The sequence below is a fragment of the Anastrepha ludens genome, chromosome 6 (assembly GCF_028408465.1).
Source record: "Anastrepha ludens isolate Willacy chromosome 6, idAnaLude1.1, whole genome shotgun sequence".
NCBI classification, from domain to species: Eukaryota; Metazoa; Arthropoda; class Insecta; order Diptera; family Tephritidae; genus Anastrepha; species Anastrepha ludens.
The window spans coordinates 67,634,139-67,655,852 of record NC_071502.1 but is presented as its reverse complement, the minus strand read 5'-3'; the positions used below and the strand labels follow the sequence as shown (position 1 = coordinate 67,655,852).

At 35.5% G+C, this 21,714-nt stretch overlaps 2 protein-coding genes across 2 annotated transcripts; one reads left to right on the top strand and one right to left on the bottom strand.

The window, feature by feature from the left end:
- Positions 1-1,039: 1,039 nt before the first annotated feature.
- LOC128867505 (juvenile hormone esterase-like) lies at positions 1,040-17,416 on the top strand. Its single transcript, XM_054108768.1, has 7 exons — positions 1,040-1,245; positions 1,328-1,471; positions 1,539-1,692; positions 10,808-10,993; positions 11,061-11,623; positions 11,701-11,996; positions 16,210-17,416. The coding sequence occupies exons 1-7, from the start codon at positions 1,051-1,053 to the stop codon at positions 16,379-16,381; spliced, it is 1,710 nt and encodes a 569-aa protein (XP_053964743.1). The 5' UTR covers positions 1,040-1,050; the 3' UTR covers positions 16,382-17,416.
- Positions 17,417-19,058: 1,642 nt separating this feature from the next.
- LOC128867504 (juvenile hormone esterase-like) lies at positions 19,059-21,337 on the bottom strand. The gene is made up of 7 exons (XM_054108767.1): positions 21,131-21,337; positions 20,911-21,054; positions 20,688-20,844; positions 20,422-20,607; positions 19,811-20,370; positions 19,443-19,747; positions 19,059-19,371 (listed from the first exon to the last, which is right to left on the bottom strand). The coding sequence occupies exons 1-7, from the start codon at positions 21,329-21,331 to the stop codon at positions 19,212-19,214; spliced, it is 1,713 nt and encodes a 570-aa protein (XP_053964742.1). The 5' UTR covers positions 21,332-21,337; the 3' UTR covers positions 19,059-19,211.
- Positions 21,338-21,714: the final 377 nt, after the last annotated feature.

Below are 21,714 nucleotides of genomic sequence, written 5' to 3'. Positions count from 1 at the left end.
GGAGAGGCGATGTCGAGATGCCAATAACCTCGCGGATGATATTTTTTTTAGTGCTGAGATGGTCTTCGAGTTTGTTTCACCGACCTGGCTTTGTGGTATACCCACAGGAAAAACTCCATAGCGGTAAGATCAGGCGACCAAAGTGGACAGGATGTGCCACCGAAACGTCTTATTAGTTTGTTAGGGAAGAAATTACGCATCACGTGCACCGTGGCACCCTTTTGCGGAACCATGTGTGAAAATAATCGTTAAGCATGTGCCGATAAGAAGCACCGTCCACAGAAATTGCTTGCCCTCGACGATTTTAAAAAAAATAGGGTCCAATTATTCCACTGCTTGGCAATGCACACCAAACCGTCACTTTGGGACTATTGGCCAAATTATTGGCCTTGAAATACGTTTCGATGGGGAACGAATGCTTTTCACCCGACCACTGTGACATTGTGACTAAATAACTCGCATGAATAACGAAGCTAATACGATTACAGACTTTAGTTTTTTTTTATTATTTGATTTTGACCATATAGCCAGATCAGTAAAAAATACATGTCAAAAAGTAAAAAAAGTCCATATTACAATGTTAGAGGAAGAAATATAGATAAAGTTGAATGAGTGTAACAGGAGACGACTTATAAACTATATAACCTTATGTCCAGGTTATATAATATTTGAGTGCATTACTAAGTTAAAGGCTTTAAACTTAAAACCTAATTCGGCTACCGAACACCCTGTACATAAATATAGCTAAGTGAGTAGGAAAATATAAAAAGTTAAATGAGGTAAGTTTAAATGTCTGAAAGCTAACCCTAGTATTTAAATTTAATTTAATATATACAACTTATACTTATATATATAGTAAACCGATTAAGGCTGAATTGTTGTACGCTTTTTTTATTAGTTTCTCACTTTTATTTTATTTTTATTATTGTTGCACTTCATTTAACGCACGCTAACCACAGCCATTTAGTAGTTTCGGATTTGTATAAAAGCTTTTGTGAACTATTCGTACGATCATTCATATTTAATTTCATTCATAAAATGATTATCAAAATGTACACACGGCTCGTTACAGTTTTAATATTTTACTTGAACTTTAAAGAAATCAAAGCAGATGAACTGGAAGTTTGTATGGATACACTGGGTTGCATTGAGGGTACATATAAACCAGGGAGTGAAGTGCAACAGTATGAAGCCTTCTTGGGTATACCTTACGCCAAGCCGCCTATTGGTGAACTAAGATTCAGGGTAAGAGGAGAGCTAAGCTAAGAATTTCGAAATATTTTTATACATATTTTAAAAATTGTTTATGTACATACATATGTGGCAGAGCCCGGTACCAGTTGAGCCGTGGAAAGGTAAACTACTGGCAAAAACGCTGCAAGCAGATTGTATACAAAAGAATTACTTCTTATCTCCAGCCGTTGTGAGTGGCGAAGAGGACTGTCTGTATTTGAATGTCTATCGTCCCGCAGTAAATATTTTGTCAAAATTTGATTTTTGTGTTTCCTTTATAAGCATAAAAATTTTCTTACGCTCAGCTACGATCTGCTGACAAACTACCCGTTTTGTTTTATATACACGGCGGTGGATTCTTTACTGGCTCCCCAGGTCTGCTCTTTTATGGACCTGAATATTTTATGGATACGAATGAGACTATACTGGTAATACCGGGCTATCGTTTGGGCCCATTTGGTGAGTGATATTTCTTACTTATCAAGAGCTATTCACATTAGGGCGTCTCACCAAAACAAATTTGCGCAATGCATACGGCGAGAACAAATTCGCGGGAAAAAGTTCGGTTATTTTTTTTTTTTGTACATATGCTTTGTTTACTCATAAATTATACTCAGTTTCGTGGCAAACTTCACTTGTTAACAATGGAGTGGGGAGCTAAGGAAAATCGCATTGCAGTGATTACGCTACAAAAGTGTGGTAAAAGTGCAAGTGAAATTTAAAAATTGCTGAAAAAACTTAATATTTCGAGAATGTTTGTTTTCCGCACGAGCAATCGTTTTTCCCAAACGGGGACAACGCACTTTAAGAAGTTCGACGCGACAGATGCAAGCAGCGTCTTCGGTGGCACGCGGTCAACGGTCATGAAAATATTCTTTCTCAGATGAGAACGACAAAATCTATGCTAAAAGTTCTAAAGTCGAAGAAAGTGTTATGGCAAGGGATCAGTTGCCGTAAAGGTTTAGTGGGCAGTGTCTTGTAAAGGTTTAGGAACCACCCAGTAGTGACTAAACAAATATTCCTGGGTTCATGGCCGCAGAAGATATGTAGTCCATATGTGAATCCATTGGACTGCAGTTACTGGCCAAAATGAGAGAAAATGGCCTGTCGAAGAGGGTATCAAACAATCTTTGGTTCGAGAAGCGACGTCAATATCGTGCGTGCTGCAATAGCTCAATGACCAAATCATTTGAAGGCTTGTGTAAAAGCAAATGGTGACATTTCGAATGAGAAGTGATTTTGTTTTTAATATTTACATGATTAAATTACACTTCTTCTTCTTCTTAATTGACGCTATAACCGCTTACGCGATTTTGGCCGAGTTTAACAAAGCGCGCCAGTCGTTTCTTTCTCGTGCTAACCGGCGCCAGTTGGACACACCAAGTGAAGCCAAGTCCTTCTCCACCTGATCTTTCCAACGCAGAGGAGGCCGCCCTCTTCCTCTGCTACCACCAGCTGGTACCGCATCGAATACTTTCAAAGCCGGAGCGTTTGTATCCATTCGGACGACATGACCCAGCCAACGTAGCCGCTGGATCTTTATTCGCTGAGCTATGTCTATGTCGTCGTAAAGCTCATACCGCTCATCGTTCGCCTGCGATACTCGCCGTTGCCAACGTGCAAAGGTCCAAAAATCTTACGCTGAATCTTTCTCTCGAACACTCCAAGCGTCGCTTCATCGGATGTTGTCATCGTCCACGCTTCTGTGCCATACGTTAGGACGGACATGATGAGAGTCTTGTAGAGTGTTAGTTTTGTTCGTCGAGAGAGGACTTTACTGCTCAGTTGCCTACTTAGTCCAAAGTAGCACTTGTTGGCAAGAGAGATTCTACGTTGGATTTTAAGGCTGACATTGTTTTCGGTGTTAATGCTGGTTCCTAAATAAACGAAGTCTTTTACAACCTCGAAATTATAACTGTCAACAGTGACGTGGGTGCCGATACGCGAGTGCGCCGACTGTTTGTTTGAAGACAGGAGGTACTTCGTTTTGTCCTCGTTCACCACCAGACCCATTCGCTTTGCCTCTTTATCCAGTTTGGAGAAGGCAGAACTAACAGCGCGGTTGTTAAGGCCGATGATGTCAATATCATCGGCATACGCCAGCAATTGTACGCTCTTATAAAAAATTGTGCCTGAGCGATTAAGTTCTGCGGCTCGTACGATGCTCTCCAACATCAGGTTAAAGAAGTCACACGACAGCGAGTCACCCTGTCTGAAACCTCGTTTGGTATCAAACGGCTCGGAGAGGTCCTTCCCAATTCTGACGGCGCTGCTGGTTTTGAGCAACGTCATCTTACATAGCCGTATTAGTTCTGCGAGGATACCAAATTCAGACATCGCGGCATACAGGTAACTCCTTTCCGTACTGTCGAATGCAGCTTTGAAGTCGACGAAAAGATGGTGTGTGTCGATTCTCTTTTCATGGGTCTTTTCCAAGATTTGGCGTATTGTGAATATTTGGGATAGGAGACTTTCCAGGTCTGAAGCCACACTGATAAGGTCCAATCAGTTGGTTGACGGTGGGCTTCAGTCTTTCACACAATACGCTCGCTAGAACCTTATAGGCGATATTTAGAAGACTAATCCCGCGGTAATTGGCACAAATTGCAGGATCGCCCTTCTTATGGATTGGGCAGAGCACACTTAAATTCCAATCGGCAGGCATGCTTTCATCCGACCATATTTTGCATAGGAGCTGATGCATGCACCTTACCAGCCCCTCGCCGCCATGTTTGAATAGCTCAGCCGGCAGTCCGTCGGCGCCCGCGGCTTTGTTGTTCTTTAGCCGCTTTATCGCTATTCTCACCTCGTCATGATCGGGTAGCGGAACGACAATTCCGTCGTCAACGATTGGGGTATCGGCATCTTCACTTTCTCGGTGACATGCGCAGCTGTCACTGTTTAATAGGTTCGAGAAGTGTTCCCTCCATGCTTTAAGATTGCTCTGTACGTCAGTCACCAGATCGCCGTCTTTGTTCTTACAGGAAAACGCCCCGGTCTTAAAACCTTCTGTAAGCCGCTGAACTTTCTGGTAGAATTTTCGGGCGTTGTTCCTATTGGCCAGCATCTCAAGCTCTTCGCACTCAAGCTCTTCGCACTCACGTATTTCGGCCTCTCGTTTCTTTTTTCGGATAATACGTCTCTCTTCCTTTTTCAGCTCATGGCTCGCGTTGCGCCCGATCGCAGCGTGGCTCTATAGGCGGCATCCTTTCTTTCTGCGGCAGCATGACATTCTTCGTCGTACCAATTGTTTTTTCGGGCTCGCCGGAATCCGATTTCTTCTTCGGCGGCGGTACGTAGAGAACGAGAAATGTTGCTCCATTGTTCGTGCATGCCGGTTTGTTGGGCAGTGCTCTCTGAGAGCAGGAGTGACAGTCGAGACAGTCTTAAATTAAACTAACTTCATTAAAAAAGGTATTATAATCTGTATTTGTAACAGAACTTATGGAAGGGCTAAGAAAAAAATACAGAAATTCTGTTGGCGATTAAGTCATCTTATAGACACGGTAAAAAAAATTCCCTACTTTTCCCTACGCTTACAAAAAAATTTCCCTACAAAATTCCCTACATTTTTTTCTCCTGTGTTTACACTATAATGTCACACTTGCAACGCCAAAATTGAATTATTTGCATAAGTTTTGTACTTGGTGCTGATTTGACACTTTATAATAAAAACAAATTTTATTTCAAATATAATATATTGTATATAAATACATACAGTGGCTCAATAAAGAACTCGGACAAACCTTATTTAAAACTTTGTATAAAAAACACTGCTAAAATAAAGGCAATTTGAAACAATATTTTTCGATTTCTAAATGCTTTATTTATATAATTTAAGAAATAACAAAAACATAAGATAAGTCGTGTGCACTTCTTTTGCAATAACAAAACACTTTGAAAATGAGGAGAATTCACGTCAAAAAAGAACTCGGACATGGAAATTAATTTTACTTTAAAAGCCAATAAAAATAAAAATTAATATTTTATGGGAAACCCTTTGGATTTAATAACAGCATTTAGTCGTTTCGGCATTGACTCCACCTAATTTCTGCAAACGGAAGGATCAATTTTAGCCCATTCGTCCTTAAGAGCAGCTTCGAGGTCCTTTTTGTTTGAAATTTTGTGATTTTTGAGTTTATTCTCCAAATGCTCCCATAAATGCTCAATGACGTTTATATCAGGGGACTGTGGTGGAGTTTCGAGCACTTTCGGGCAGTTATACATCAACCACAAGCGAACATCAAGCGCCTTATGCTTGGGGTCATTGTCTTGGTAAAAATAAAATTGTTCCTTTATACCCAATTTTTCAGCACTTTGAATTAAATTTCTTTTTAAAATTTAAAGATATTGCTTGTGAACCATTATGCCATCAACAAAACAAAGATTTCCGGGTCCGGAGGCGGACATACATCCCCAAACCATCACTGAACCGCCACCGTGTTTAACAGTGGCACGCAGGTTTTTCTCTTTCAGCTCCTCATTTGGCTTCCTCCATACATACGACTGCCCATCTGATCTGAATATGTTGTATTTGTTTTCGTCGCAAAATATCACATCTTTCCAGAATTCAATGTCCTTATTTTTATAGGGTTTTGCAAAATTAATTCGCTTGTTTTTATTTTCCTTACTAATGTAGGGTTTTTTTCTTGCGACTCTGCCATTGAGGTTGTTTTTTCTTAGAACTAATCACAAAGTTTCTGGTTTGCAGTCAATTTCAAGATGTTCTTTAACTTGTGTTGTAAGTTTTGGAGCACTTAAATGAGGATTTGCTCTGACTTGGTTTACTATCCACCGCTCGTTAGCGTCCGTAAAAAGCTTCGGTCGTCCTGTTTTCACTTTGTTTTCTACAGTTTTTGTTTCTTTAAGGCGTTTTATGGTGTCACATACAGTTGATCGCGGTCGATTTACAAGTTTGCCGATTTCTCGCATGGTTTTTCCATTTTGTGTTGCTCAATAATTATTTTTCGCACTTCCACCGAAGTTTGGCCACGTTGCCGACTCATTTTACAAAAAAGAAAACAGAAAATGCGCACTTGACACAATTTTCTTGACACAATTTACTTCCAAAACTGTCGATCGTTCCTCAATTAACTATATATAATTTAAAAAATGGGATTCCCCCATTTAAACTGTCTGAAATTACGAAGTGATGCCAGATGTCCGAGTTCTTTTTTGACGTGAATTCTCCTCATTTTGAAAGTTTTTTGTTATTGTAAAAGAAGTGCACACGACTTATCTTATGTTTTTGTTATTTCTTAAATTATATAAATAAAGCATTTAGAAATCGAAAAATATTGTTTCAAATTGCCTTTATTTTAGCAGTGTTTTTTATACAAAGTTTTAACTAAGGTTTGTCCGAGTTCTTTATTGAGCCACTGTATATTTATTATATTATAAACTAGGGGTGTGCGAATCCCATTCGATTCGAATCGAATCGAATCCTAGGATTCGAGTCGAATTTCGAATAGTTCGAAATATTCGAATAATTCGAAATATTCGAATAGTTCGAAATACTCGAATAATTCGAAATATTCGAATAGTTCGGAATTTCCGAATAGTTTGAAATATTCGAATAATTCGAGCGATTTGAATTATCCGAAGAAATAAAATCCTAAACAGGTTATTCTATTATAGTAATTCTACATAATAAAAATAAAATAAATTTTCTATCATTTAATTATCGTTGAATATAACATTTATCAATAACATTTTGAACAATATAAATAATTATAAGCTAATAAACTTTTCTAATTAAAATTTCTTTCTAAGAATACGTTTGCTCGCGTGTCTAAATAGAATAGCGTTATTTTATTTAAAATTTCGATATAATATTCAATCAAACATAACGAGTTATATTTTTATTTAAAAATAACAACCGAGCAACATTATCAGGTGATAATGAATTGCGCTTTTCAGTCACAATGTCTCCAGCAGTAGAAAACAGCCTCTCACTCTCAACAGACGTAGATGGAATTGGCAAATAACGTCGAGCCAGCATTGATAAGAGAGGATATTTAACTGATTCTTTTTTCCACCAATGAATAGGATCATCCCAAGGATCAATATCTGCTGAATACAAATATTGAATAAGTTCTTGATCAATGTCTTTCTCAAGGCGCAAGGTTACTGTTTCTTCTCTATTAGCTCGTCGCTGTTTCATGAAGTCCCAAAACTTGGTGGGTTTGATTACAGGAGATTCAGCAACAGTTTCATGTTCGTTTTCAAAAACACTATTAAAATACTATTCACAGACTTGATAATTCTAGTCCTTGGAGTCCGGGACAAAGTTAGGACTCCAAGTATAGTTGCCATCAACCACCAAATAGTTCGTTGATAGCGGCTGTAGATACACTTGTCATGTAAAATAATACTATATGTTTGGAAAAGCTAATTGCATTCGGCATTTTTTTGATATGAAATTAATGGTATTTTATTCATGAACTTTAGTATTATTATTTCCTTTCCTAAGCAGATATATGTAGCTTCCAAGTATAAACTTGAATGTACACTCATTAAAATTAGAAAACAGGTTTAAGAACAATACTGTAGTGGAGAATTGTAATATGCATAAGAGATTAGTGATTAACCATTCATCTAAGATAGAAATCATTTCATGTGTCGATCGATACGTACGATTAGAAGAATCGATATCATTTAAAAACCTATATCAAGTTATTTAAAACTACTAATTCTATAAAAATAATGATATCCTAACCGAAGATTAAACAATGAACTTTAAGCCATGTTAATTTTGCTTTTATTAGACCTGAAATCTTCAGAAAAATCGTTTAAAAAAATAAAAAAAAGGATGCACTCAGTTAAATATTCGAATTATCTGAATTATTTAAACTATTCGAATTATTCGAATAGTTCGAACTATTTTAACCATTCGAATAATTCGAATAGTTCGAACTATTCGAATAGTTCAAACCATTCGAATATTTCGAACTATTCGATATTCGACTCGAATATCGAATCGAATCCTAGGATTCGATTCGCTTCGAATAGTTCGAAATTTCGAATATTCGCACACCCCTATTATAAACACATATACATATAAAAAAATTCAGCAAAAAGACTAAAAATTAGACTTTTTCATTACATTTAGATCTGTTTAAAACAAGACAAACTTAGAAAGAGAACATACCTGTAACAGAGTTTTTAAACTAAGATCACAAAAATTACTTTCAGTTCATTTTCTAAAGCTAAGTTACTAATAAAAACAATCCAAAGCCTTGAATTTTGTACTCATTTGCGTTTGGCTAAGGAACATAGTGTAAATATTAAGAACTCCTGAGTTACTGCACGTGATCATAGCGTTCTGCAGATACCATCTTCTTGAAATGAGATTCATTGCATTGAAATTTGCAGCAATCTTAACTTTCGTCTTGCAAAAAAGAACGAATAATGCAGACCGAAGTTAAAACTTGATGACTGAGCTTATTCCTTTTTTTTGTGCGAGCATCTGTTACGATAGAAAAAATTCTCTTGGAGTCTGCATTACCATCAGGTAAAGATAAAACGAACTTTGCTACTTTAGCCAAAATAGGAAAAACAAAATTGTCATTGAAATTTTTAAGTTTACAGACTTCGCTCCAAAACTTTTCAACTCCCATCTTTAAAAGGTTAGATTTTTCGTCTTCACAGAAGGAGAAGTTGACATCTACACATACTATTTTACAAATGTTCTCAAATGTGAGATCATTTTTGTTTCCCTTTACTGCCATTGCAACTTCTGGATTTAAAAACTCAATTTCTTTGAATAGCTCAGTTTTGAGCGCTAATCTCCTTTGTAGCTCTTCCAAAGCAGTAATATAAAACTGTAGGCAATCTGTTATAATTTTGTTTACAGCCGTTTTTGGAACAGTTTTTAGGAGCTCGTTACATTCAAATCCGAGAAAAACTTCCTCAAGCGGTAGAGAAATATGTGGCGATCTAACAGCACAAGTAATGTTAAGCTCAGACTTTTTAATAAAATTTTGACCTAAGCCTATAAATATTTTGATCGATTCTCGTTGGAGTACCTGTATTAAAGGTGCTTTCGACTGAAAAAATGCGTTAAGAGTATTGAAGTAATTGAGTACATACTTGAGAAAAAACAAATACATTTTATTGCACTGGTTGTTGAGCTCAAATAAAATCGCCTCTGTTGATTTTAATTTGTCCTGCGTGACAGCTTGGTTGAAAAATGCCAAAAATCCCTACATTTACCGTCATTGCTTTAGATACAAAGTGGCACAAAAATATCACCGTATCGGAAAATTTATAATTTTTGCATATGTCAATCATATGTGATACTTGCGAGCTACACAGCCGCAGTATAGAAACATTATCTATGATAGAAACAGACAAGCAGTGGAGCATGTAAAGGTAAAAGCAAAGTTTTCAACATTAGCACTCTACGGTCCACAATGTTCAATACGGAAAAATGTCTCTGGGCTGTCGTTAAAATAAGCTGGAAAAAAGAAAATATTCAAATAATTTAGTAAGAAAAAAGTATTGGTCCCTTTTTGGACGATATTATCGATATCGAAGATGTGCAAAGAGGTATTTTCTCCCGAAAGGCATGAGACTTGCAGTACCGCATAAATATTTCAACAATTTTCGTAAAACTTTCAAGTTAAAAATAAAAACAAATATTTGTACTAACTGAATTATATCATTGAAATTCCGAAAATATCTTTGCGTTGTTTTTCTATTTATAATGAATTCACCTGACCAGGATTATCTACAGAAAAAAATTGATTTCTCCATTACGGCCTAGATTTGGAATACCAGTGATATTTGATTACAAATCTGCAAACAAGCTTGGAAAATTTTGCTTCTTCATTTTGTACTATAAATAAAAAGAAGGCAAACATTGTTGTATATTATAAAAATAATTTGGCAAAGTGAATTCTTTTACAATATAGGAAACGTTTTTTATGCTAATTTTTTTCATTAAATTTTATGACAAAGCACGCAAAAGTGTAAGTTTCAAACTTTGTCTAAAATTAGAAAACATCCCGAAGTTTTCATTAAAATTTCTGACTTTTTGCTAAGAATTTTTAAATTTATTTCTGATATAACATTTTATAGACCGTTCTGACTCACTGTATGTAGCTCCAACAATTCAATAACCATTTGTTTTCTCATACCAATTATCGTTTCAAGTTAACATTGAAATACACGTTCAAAACATCGTCAAATAGTTTTCAAACACCATTTGTGGTTGATTTTGTAAACATTTTCTTCGAACTATTTAGGTGTAACAGATACATAGAAATTTTAATTTAATAAAGGATTATGAAGATTTGAAGCCGATTTGACTGTGTCTAGGTGCCTTTAGGAAAATCAAATATTTTATGTTTAGAAAAATTTATGCTTAGAAATTGACTTCACATATAAAAAGTCGAGCTGACGAACTAACTTAAGAGCTGGGACACTAGTAAAATGTTGAAAAAGAGCTACAGAAATGCCAGAGACCACATCTGACCTTATATTAGCAAAAAATAGACAGCTGGCATATTTTTTCTTAAACTTTTTTTGAGGGCCATAAAGCAGCCTTAATGGACAATTGTAACATTTTTAGGGTTTCTCAGTACGGGCGATGAGCATATGACCGGGAATTTCGGATTGAAGGATCAGAATTTAGCGCTCAAATGGGTCCAATCTCATATTTCCGCTTTCGGTGGTGACCCGTCGCGCGTTACTATTTTTGGACATAGCTCTGGCGGTGTATCAACGCATTTGCATATGCTTAGCTCCGCCTCAAAAGGTATGTTTTTGTATTTGTGTTTTGCTTTATTATTGAAATAATAATGAAAATTTTCGCAATTTCAAAGGTTTGTTTCGCAATGCCATTTCTATTAGTGGCCTTGCAATTTCAGCATTTGCCAGACCAATTGATTCAAAGGCACAAACTATTAAAATGGCCGTTGCTGTGGGAATTACCAACGCTTCAAAAATGTCTTCAAAAGAACTTGTCGATGCGCTGCGTAAAATCGAATCGACGAAATTGGTGGAAGCTTGCGATGCCCTGAAAATATGGAATGTCTATCCATTCGTAAATTTTAGGCCTACAATCGAAAAAGAATCATGGCCGCAACCATTTTTAACTACTGATATCTTCAAATTGTTCGATAACAAGCCGCCCAAGACAGTCCCGTGGATTTCAGCTGTTTTACCATCGAAAGGCGAAGGTACGGTTTTAGCGCTAAGACTTGCTGCAGATCCGGCTTTGCAGGCTGAGTTCAATGAGAAGTTTGATGAATTGCTTAAAGTGACATTAGAGTTTCCTGCTGTAGGAAAACCAGAAAAGGTTAATGAAGCTTTACAACTTTTAGTGGCAGAGTACATGGGGGGAGCTCATGAGTTGAATAATGGTACCGTGACTGGTTTCTTAGAGGTAAGAAGAGAGCAAATGGATATCAATTTGAATGGCTCGACTAAAACAAATACGAGTAAAATGTCATTTTTGTTTAGATTTTTGGCGATGCTAATTTTCATTATCCATTCTACAAAACTATGGTCGCCAATGTGAACTCTGGTGCTGCAGCGCAAAGTCCTATTAGACTTCTAACGTTCGATTACCGTGGACCGTATTCATATTCTACTCTCTTTTCGGGCACTATGGATAACTTTGGCACTGCACATATTGATGATACCCTCTTCCTTTTCCGTGCACCATTAATTGCACCGAAAGGATATTTAAAATCGTCGCCTGAGGTTAAATTAGTTAAGAGTTATGTGGGCCTGTATGTGGAGTTTGCCAAAACTGGGTGAGTAAATAAAATTTTTCGTTTTATTGCGATTTTAGAATGTATAAGCTGTATGGTCAAAGGATTTTTTATGCTACCCGCTAAATTCTTAATATGACCAAAAAAGTAGATACTCATTTAATTTTTTATTGAGTACTCCCCTGCGCCGCGAATACTTTGCAAATCACCATTGAATTTTCCTAGGAAAAATTCCTTCTTCCGTAATTTTGGTACAAAATGTGTACAAATCGATTTATTTAACTTCCTGTGCTGATTTCCCTTTAAAAATTTCCAAAATCATAGCCCTGACCCTGAAAAACACTACGAATTTCTAATTAAGATAAGAAAATTATTAAATATAAAAGATTGCTCAAATATAAATAAAAATTGCTTGGGCTAAAAACAGAAAAAGTGATGAAAATGTTGGTCTTTTTAATTCTTAGCTTCTCTTTGATTTTGCGGTTTCTCAGAGTCCCTATCAAAAATAATAATTTTTTTTTAGATCAAGCATAGGATATCATGTTTCGAACATTTATGCACAGGAATATTAGAGGAGATTAAATAATATCCATCTGGAAAATATTGTATACCAAGTTTACAGAAAAGTGTATTTTTCCCATGGACGAACAATTTTCAAAGCATTGGTAGCAGTGACAAATACTAAATCAAAATTAAAAAATAGGTGACCTATTGTTTTTGGTCATAGAACAAAATTAGAGTGTAATAAGAAAAATAATTTGTTTTTTTATTGTTTTCGACTTCTAATGTAAACACTGTACGAAATTATTAACTTTAATCGGGAGTTTGTCATGGTTGCTTTTAACCTATGATTAACGAGAAATAACTTAGTTTTTGTATCCGGGCGCATACAAAATATTCTTTTTATCAACGTAACGGTATCGAGGTATACCAAAATATTGAGTAGGAACAAAAAATTATTTCTGAATGGAACTGGATAAAATTAAGTTTAGATATGCTGGTATTGAAAATTATAAAAACAGGCACTAGCCACGCCCAACTTCCACCTAAAGCTAATTTTGAAAAATGCAAAAATCAATATTTAAGCAATTGATAAAGCGAATTTGCTTAACAATGTTTTTAATTTTTTTATACGGGCTGCTATTAGATAGAGCAGTAAAACTTCAAGTCTATCGATCAAGATTTGTTTGAGTTATGAGTGCAGCCGACTAGAGAAATTTAGTTTCGCGAAAATCGCGTTTCAAGTTTTCGGAACGGTTTGCATCAGATTGAGGGGGCTGCAACACAATGTAATTAAAAAAATAAACGAAACTTCTCTATCAAACTTGATTTTCAACTTTTGTTTTTGGAAAAGAGTATTGATAGTTGACCTAACTCAATTATTGCCTTCGCCTTTCAATTGCGCACCCGTTACTGTCGCAGTGGCTTCTATTTTCCAAATAACAGAATTTGAAAATTTTCCTTTGCAGCGTAAATTTTCGGATGTAAAACCATTTAAGTCTTATGCACAAAATAACTTGCAATACATTTTATCATATTTTTTTATTTTGTCCAGGACTAGTTTTTAATAATAGGCTCAGTTACCCTCGAAAACTTGCAGGAACTGATTGCTAAATGTGAGGTTACTGTGGGATAATTGTTTTTAATGTCAACGTCTCCAAGGAAAATTTTCAAATAACGTCATCTAGAAAACAGGAGAAAATCTAATAAAACGGTGGACGTCCTTTTAATTTAGAGGATCTCAATTAAATAAGGTCAATTTATAAGAGTTTTGCTAAAATTCTGAGCTTGTTCAGTATTATTGAATTCTGATAAAATGGAAGTCCACTTCGCACAAGTCCACAACTAAAATTTTGATTTCCTTCCATCCGGCTGCCGTCTAATAACTCAAGTAAGATGTGAGTTGTCGTAACGAAACTTGGTACACATGTCACTTCGGACATGAAATAATGCCATGTGGAATGGGTGAAATCTTTTTACAATCACGTGCACCTAGAATATTGCGGTATTTCAGTAACCAAATAGCGAAATTGTGATGAATTCGAACCTTGAATAAGAATTGTGGAAAATGGGGCTATTGCTTGCTTTTAAATCACTAAAATCACTTTATTAATCTTTAACAAACTTGGTGTAAAAATTTAACTTTAGTCTGAAGAAGACATTGAAACTGAATAAAATCGGTGAGTACTTTCGTCCGCCGTTTTCCTATAAACGCATCAAGAAGTGTGGGCTTTTGGTAAATTTTCTGTGTTAGTAATTAAAAGGGAAACCAATTTTCGAAACATGTGCCGGGGATGTACTTAAAAGTTTCGATATCACCCAGACTCAGATAGTTCTTTACTTATTAATCATAACATTATCGTTTGTTGATTGATTGTAGGCAATCTAAAAATTTTTTAGAGCACAGGAATACTTTTGGCCATGCTACTTAACGGGTGATTTTTTATCTTTTTAAACAGTTGGTTTAAACAACTGACGCACGTTTCGTGTTTTGTTTCACTGTCAAACATCTTCAGTTTGGTCTATAATTTAACAATGAATCGTCTTACAAACGAACCACGCTTGCAAATCATTGAATTTTATTATACAAATGCGTGTTCTGTTAAGAAAGTTTAAAGTCGAAAAATTGTGTTCAGCGACGAAGCTCATTTTTGGATCAATGGGTACGTAAATAAGCAGAATTGTCGATATTGGAGTGAAGATCAGCCAGAAGAATTGCAAGAGCTACCAATGTATCCAGAAAAGGTCACAGTTTGGTGCGGTTTATGGACTAGAGGTATCATTGGACCGTACTTCTTCAAAGATGCTGCGAATCGTGACGTAACTGTGAATGGTGAGCGCTACTGTGAAATGATATCCAACTTTTTTTTGCCCAAAATGCCAGAGCTTGACTTGCATGACATGTGGTTTCAGCAAGACGGTGCCACATGCCACATGCCACACAGCACGCGTAACAATGGACTTGTTGAGCGGCGAGTTCGGGGAACATTTTATTTCACGTTCGGGGCCTGTCAATTGGCCACCCAGATCGTGAGATATAAAGCCTTTAGATTATTTTTTGTGGGGCTATGTTAAAGCTCATGTCTATTCAGACAAGCCTGCTTCAATTAACACATTGAAAGACAACATTAAAGCATTTATATGTATGTGAGATACCGGCCGCAACATTGGAAAGAGTATGCCAAAATTGGACTAAGCAGATGGACCATTTGAAGCGCAGTCGCGGTCAACATTTGCATGAAATAATCTTCAAACATTAAATTATATGGACTGTACTATCGATTTTAATACAAATTTCATGCATTTTTCTGAATTTACCGTGTGTTTTTTGAAACACTTTCCTATAAAAAATCACCCTTTATTATATGTTTATGTACGCCTCTACTGCTTCAAAGATCTTCCAGACCTATAGATAGTTATAAAGTTCCATTTTGCCCTCCTCGCAACCTATGTGGAACCAATAATTTTATAAAATTAAGAGGGCATATGGTTGTGGTGAGTATATCGCTTGTCTGCTGGAAAAATGTCATGACTGAAAAAGTGAAAAAATCGAGAAAAATGGCTTCAAAGCTTTCAATTTACAATGCCCCCGATGTAAAAGTAAATTCACATTTTAATCTAACGTGATATCGACAAGCGTTTGTTATAGAGAATAAATGAAAAGCTGGTGACCATTTCTGAATATTTATATGTAACATAGATATATAGCTGGTGCTTACGCCCTCTATTGAGTGTTAGGCCAAGTTTCTCCTCCTATTTTTGGTGGGCGTCTTGATGTTTTTCCTCAAATGGAGGGACTTTCGTTTTTATGGCGCCTCTGAATGGCAGCTAGTTTTTTGATGGAACGCACTCGGAGGCTTGTAATGGCTAAAAATTTTGGTTTTTCATGTTCGAGGTTTAAAATCCGGGCACTACCGAATGGTAGCTACCCACCAACTCATTCGGTTACGGCGGCCGAATATCATTCCGAATACTTCTGCACTTTTTTTGTTTTGGATTTTTGACATTCTTGCGGCGAATGAGCGATATGTGTGTGCGTTTCCTTTGGTCGTATGCAGCCAAATGTTTTCCTCTTCTTCGCGAGATGTGCCATGATTAAAATTTAATAAATTATTATTAATTTCTACAGACGGGCTCATAAATTGTTATTAATTTAAAAAAAAAAAGATTAATACAAATACACAAATACAAATTAATTAATAGAAATAATTTTCTTATTTGATACAAATACTTACACGATTTCTTTCCTTTCCAGAAACATTGAAATCTTTAATGAAATTAACTCCTGCACAAAAGATACGTTGGCAGCTCAAGGTTTTTGTGATTATTTATCAATCGTCAAAGAAAAAGACCTTTTCCGGGCAAACAATACCTGGAATATTAAGCGCATGAAATTGTGGGAGTCTGTATACAAACTGGTCTACTGAGAGAGCCAATGATTTAAATATCCATAAAAATGTATATATAAAACATTAAATATCGATAAATGTATGGGAAAATGGATGTATGGATAATTAACATACAGATTCGCGATTACCTTTAATTTCCCTTCAATATATTGATACCTTCAAATTTATAAGCTTTCTCAATTATTATGCAGAATAACAGAAAATAAATCTGTAGATGCTTTTCATTTCAATTCAACCGGGCTATTCGGGTCATGTTCTTCGATTTCGATGTAACTTAAATATGTTGCTCTCTGGTCACAATAATGAGACACGTATTTTTTTATTTGCCCGAAAAAAAAATTTTTCAAGAGTTATCGGCAATTTTGTTTTTCGGCTCAATCTCGATTTTTTTTAATTATATAAGAAAAAATTTTTTTTTAAATGCCCATAACTTAGTCAAAAATGAACCGATTTTAATAATTCTGGGTTCAAAATGATCATAATTACTTACACGAGCGACTTCATGTAGAAATAATTGCAAAAAAGTAGTTAAAAATTTTTTATTTAGCAAAAAAGAAAAAAAATTTAAATTTTTTCGAAATTCAATATTTCAAAAAGTGTATTTTTTTTCTATAACTTTTTCCAAATCAAGAGGACACCTCAAACTTCAATTAAGCTGAATGCCCATTAGCTAAAATGAGTTCTTTTTGAGTAATGAATGTTTGAGTAAAAAACCTGTTTCGCACTTTTTGTTTTTTGCAAAATAAAGAATTTTCAACTACTTTTTTGCAACCGTTTCTACATGAAATCGCTCTGTAAGTAATACCGATCAAGTTATGAGCATTTAAAAAAAAAAGTTCTTATATTATTAAAAAAAAAATCGATTTTGAGCCGAAAAACAAAATTGCCGATAAAGCTTGAAAAAAAAATTTTTCGGGCGAACAAAAAAATACGTGTCTCATTATTTTGACCAGAGAGCAACATATTTGAGTTGCATCGAAATCGAAGAACATGACCCGAATAGCCCGGTTGAATTGAAATGGAAAGCATCTGTAGTATAAAATGTTCGAAACCTTTCGCCTTTATTTGAAATGTGTTCGTATATGTAGTAACTGGGAGTTCGTGGTGTTAGGAAATTTTACAATTACATTTTAGATGCAACAAAAAAATCGCCTTTGATTATGTGAAGTGAATGATCCAGAAATAAGGGAATGTAGTGCCGGATAAATTTTAGTCCAGAGACGTTGAACGAACGACATTTCTTCCCATTCAAATAATTGCTTCATCGGGACACCAAGGAGAGATTACAATAATTCATAGGAAAATGGAAAAACCAAAAAAATAAAAATAAGAAATAAGAGGCTAGCGAGCATGTATCATACCTATATACATATAGGGTTATTCAATAGGTGCGCTTCAACTTTTTTCCAATAGGGAGGGCGAACGACGCAAAATTTTTTATTTTTCGCTTGTCATTTGTAAACTTCATTAGTATAGATTTCATCATGGAACGCTACACACTTGAGCAACGATTGCAAATTGTGCAAATTTTTTATGAAAATAATCGTTCTGTTGCTGCTACTTTAAGAGCATTACGGCCATTTTACGGTCCATTTAACAAGCCGTCCCGTTTTGGGGTTATGTGAAGTCATTGGTCTACAGTAACAAGCCGGCGACGATTTGTGAGTTCAGAGCCAATATTGAACGCGAAATTGCTGGAATTTCGGCCTATTTATGCAAAAGAGTGGTCGAAAATTGGGTTCAACGATTGGACTTCGTAAAACGTGCACGCGGTGGTCATGCAAAAGAAATCGAATTTCATACTTAAATGTATATGTTCAAACTCGATAATAAAAAAAAAATTAGTTAAAAAAGTCAAACCGTTTGTGTTTTATTCAAAAAAGTTCAAAAGTTGAAGCGCTCTTACAGAAAAACCCTATACATCGACGGACAAGCCAACCATTCGAAACTCATGGTACTTATGAATTTAGAGGGATTTGCTTTACACTAGTAGAAACTGCCAACTAACAGATATGGTTTGGTCTTTAAGTATATGCATTATGATTCATTTTAATTTCAGATAAATATATTATTACGTTTTTCCCAAATGAAACGTCTGTCTATAAGCAGAGAATATTAATGGAAGTTATAATTTTTGGAATTATTAGTTATTGATAAAATATATCATAAATGCTTGAAACGTAAACATAATGCTTTGTCTTGTATTGAGTAAGGAAGAGGGGGTGAAGAGAGGGACATCAGATTTTAGATCACTTTATGAATACTAAATCAAGTAAGCGATTGATATTATTGTGAACTCTGTTAATCTGGCAGAGGCTAGTTCGGCAAAAGTGTCAAGTACCGAAGTTCCCCTCACAAGTTTGTTGCACTCCGTAGTTGGCAGCGATGCTATAATATATTGGCAGTCACTGAGCAAGCGGAGAAACGGAGGAACAGTATGACAACTAAATGTATACAAAATTATGTCATTAAATGTTCAAATTGACTTAATTATGAAAAAAAAATTAAAGTTTAGTATGAAAATAGCAAATAATGAAACAGATGATAGCTTTTCTTGGGTTTAAAAAAATTGCTTAGCATGCTCTTGTGGCGATTTCAGTTGACCGAATATTTGTTGCTGGGGTTCTGCCATTTTTACGACTCTTTAATTATTTTGTGTAATTTTGCGTCTTTCACCAAAACACTATTTATAAGGTACGTATTTTATATTATTAATTTATTATATCTGGTTGATCAAATCAAAATACAACATTATTTCTGTATGCAAATAAAATATTCAATAAACAATTAAACTTTGAAAGACTGTAGGAATACGCCTCAAAATATTAACACCACTTTAATTTCGGATTTAGTTATATGCCTTGTTCCACAACTTCATTCGTTCAGTATCCCAAGAACTATCAGTCTGGAATAGCTCAGAACTCTTTGTGATTGACAGATATTCACATTCACCCTCATCAAATGAATTCTTCGTGCAAGTGCCAATATTTTCGAACTCTTTCACTTTTCTGAAAGAGAAATAATCAAATTAGTATTATTTAACATCTTTAAAATCTTCAACAAAACATGCTGCGCTCACCCAGTTTTGGCGAACTCCACGTAAAGGCCCACATAACGTCTTACCAAAGCAGCCTCTGGTGATGCTATTAAATAACCCTTTCGAAAAACGAGTGGCGCTTTAAATAAGAATAATGAATCATCATAATGTACAGTACTGAAATTTGTAGAGCTGCCTGTATAAATCTTAGAATACGAGTAGGGTCCACTATAATCGAATTTTATGATTCCAGTAAGATTTAAAGCCCCTTTGTCGTAATCGTTAGTATTTAAATGCGCTTGAATCGTCTTATAGGTAGGATAAATGAAACTCGCATCACCTAAAAGCTAACCGAATATTATTTATATACTAAGATTTGTTATTGACGAAATGTTTTCCATTTTAGATACCTCCAAAAAGCCATCCAATGTTTCATCATTCAACTCATGTACCCCATTCATATATTTTGAAACAGCACAGTTTATTACGGCGCTTGTTTTGTTTGTATCAGGTAATTCTAATATTGTACGCAACAGGTTATCAAATTCCTTATTGAAATTAGCGCGTAATATCGGATTACTTGCCAGTCTGAGTGCCATAACCAAACCTTCACCTTTGGATGGTACATTCCCTATTATCCATGGTACAGATATTGAACCCGAATTTTCAGCAAGCGATGCAAAGATGTCTTCTGTTAGAAATGAATTTGGCCATTGAGAGTTCTCAATGTTAGGTCGGAAAGTTACTAATGGGTATACATCCCAAGATTTCAAGTTATCGGCAGCTTTAAGCAACTTAATTCTATGTATTTTCCGTAAAGCTTTAACTAACTCAGTGGAGCTTAAGTTAGCGGCCCCTTTAATGCCGGCAGACTCAGCCAATTTAATTACTTGTGCTTTTGGATCATCCAGCGGCTTAGCATAGAAAGCATTTGCGGCACCGCTCATTAATATAGCGTTTTGGAATAAACCTGCAATGTACGGAAAGAATAAGACAATCTGGAGTTTTATTTTTCATCTACCTTTTGAGGCCAGACTCAGTGTGTGGAAATGTACAGATGCAGCACCAGCGCTATGTCCGAAAATGGTCACACGATTGGGATCACCACCGAAAGCCGAAATAAATGCATTAACCCATTTGAGCGCTAAATTCTGATCTTTAAGACCGAAATTGCCCGTCATTTGTTCATCGTTAGTACTGAGGAAACCTGTAAAATTGTAAAATTATTTCGTAAAATCTTAAGTTTTGTGAAATTTCGTTTCTACAAATATATCAAATATTTATTACCAAATAGCCCCAAACGATAAGCTGGTACCACCAATATAACTTCTTTAGTATCCATAAAGTATTCCGGTCCTTCCATAAATGGACTCGAAGAGCCACCGAAAAATCCTCCTTCATGAATGTAGAATAAAACCGGCAATTTGTCGGTAATATTTCGGTTCTATATAAAAAAACCTTAACAACGGTGTTGATGTGAACCAAATTAATATTAAATTATTCATATTACCTGAGGTCGATAAACGTTCAAGTACAAGCAATCCTCTGAGCCAAAGCTGGGAGAAGCAGGCTGAATGTAGTCCTTTTGTACGCAATCTGGCTTCGGGACTTTTGCTTTAAGTGTTCCATTCCAAGGTTTGGCTTCTTCTGGATTCTTTAATAAATTTTCAAACATTACATTATTTTAATTGCTTAAATGTTCTTTGTGGAAAAGCTTCTCTCCCACTTACACTAAATCTTAAATCACCAATTGGTGGTTGGGCGTATGGTATGCCCAAGAAAGCTTCGAATAGTTGAGTTTCAAAGCCACGCATAAATTTGCCAAGTACACAATTCGAGTCATCGAGACAAACTTTCGGTAATAGTGCTCGTATTGGACCAATATTTGAGCAGTATAGGAAAAATACAAAGAACAAGATGTTTCGCTTCATAACGGATTGGTTAATGTTTGAATTTAACTCAAGACTTTTATACTCTTGCGGAAGTAATTAACGAAAGGGTGTATGTAAATGTTAAGTATGTATGTACTATATGTACATATATCGTCATTATAGATAATTTAAATTTATGCAGTTGCATTGCACAATATAGCAGATAAGTATATGAAAATAATATATGCTGTTCTGCTGGAAGAACTTTTGCTTAACCTGTTAATTGCTGTTTAATTACACTTTTCTTAATATTGAATATACCTTGAACGGAGGGATATATATGTAATATTTTCGGTGTCCAACTAAAAACAGTTTTTTAGCAAACACCGAACCCGAAACAGAGAGGGCCTACTCTGAAATGCGATGCAAATAATAATTGGGAT

What these genes read in the sequence shown, in the direction of transcription:
- LOC128867505 (XM_054108768.1), top strand. Translation starts at nt 1,051, where the DNA reads ATGTACACACGGCTCGTTACAGTTTTAATATTTTACTTGAACTTTAAA. An exon ending in CTATCGTTTGGGCCCATTTG is followed by an intron (nt 1,693 to 10,807) that starts GTGAGTGATATT and finishes TAACATTTTTAG; the next exon opens with GGTTTCTCAGTACGGGCGAT. An exon ending in CCGTGACTGGTTTCTTAGAG is followed by an intron (nt 11,624 to 11,700) that starts GTAAGAAGAGAG and finishes ATTTTTGTTTAG; the next exon opens with ATTTTTGGCGATGCTAATTT.
- LOC128867504 (XM_054108767.1), bottom strand. Translation starts at nt 21,331, where the DNA reads ATGAAGCGAAACATCTTGTTCTTTGTATTTTTCCTATACTGCTCAAAT. An exon ending in TGAACGTTTATCGACCTCAG is followed by an intron (nt 20,845 to 20,910) that starts GTAATATGAATA and finishes TTTTTTATATAG; the next exon opens with AACCGAAATATTACCGACAA. An exon ending in ACTGAGTCTGGCCTCAAAAG is followed by an intron (nt 20,371 to 20,421) that starts GTAGATGAAAAA and finishes CGTACATTGCAG; the next exon opens with GTTTATTCCAAAACGCTATA.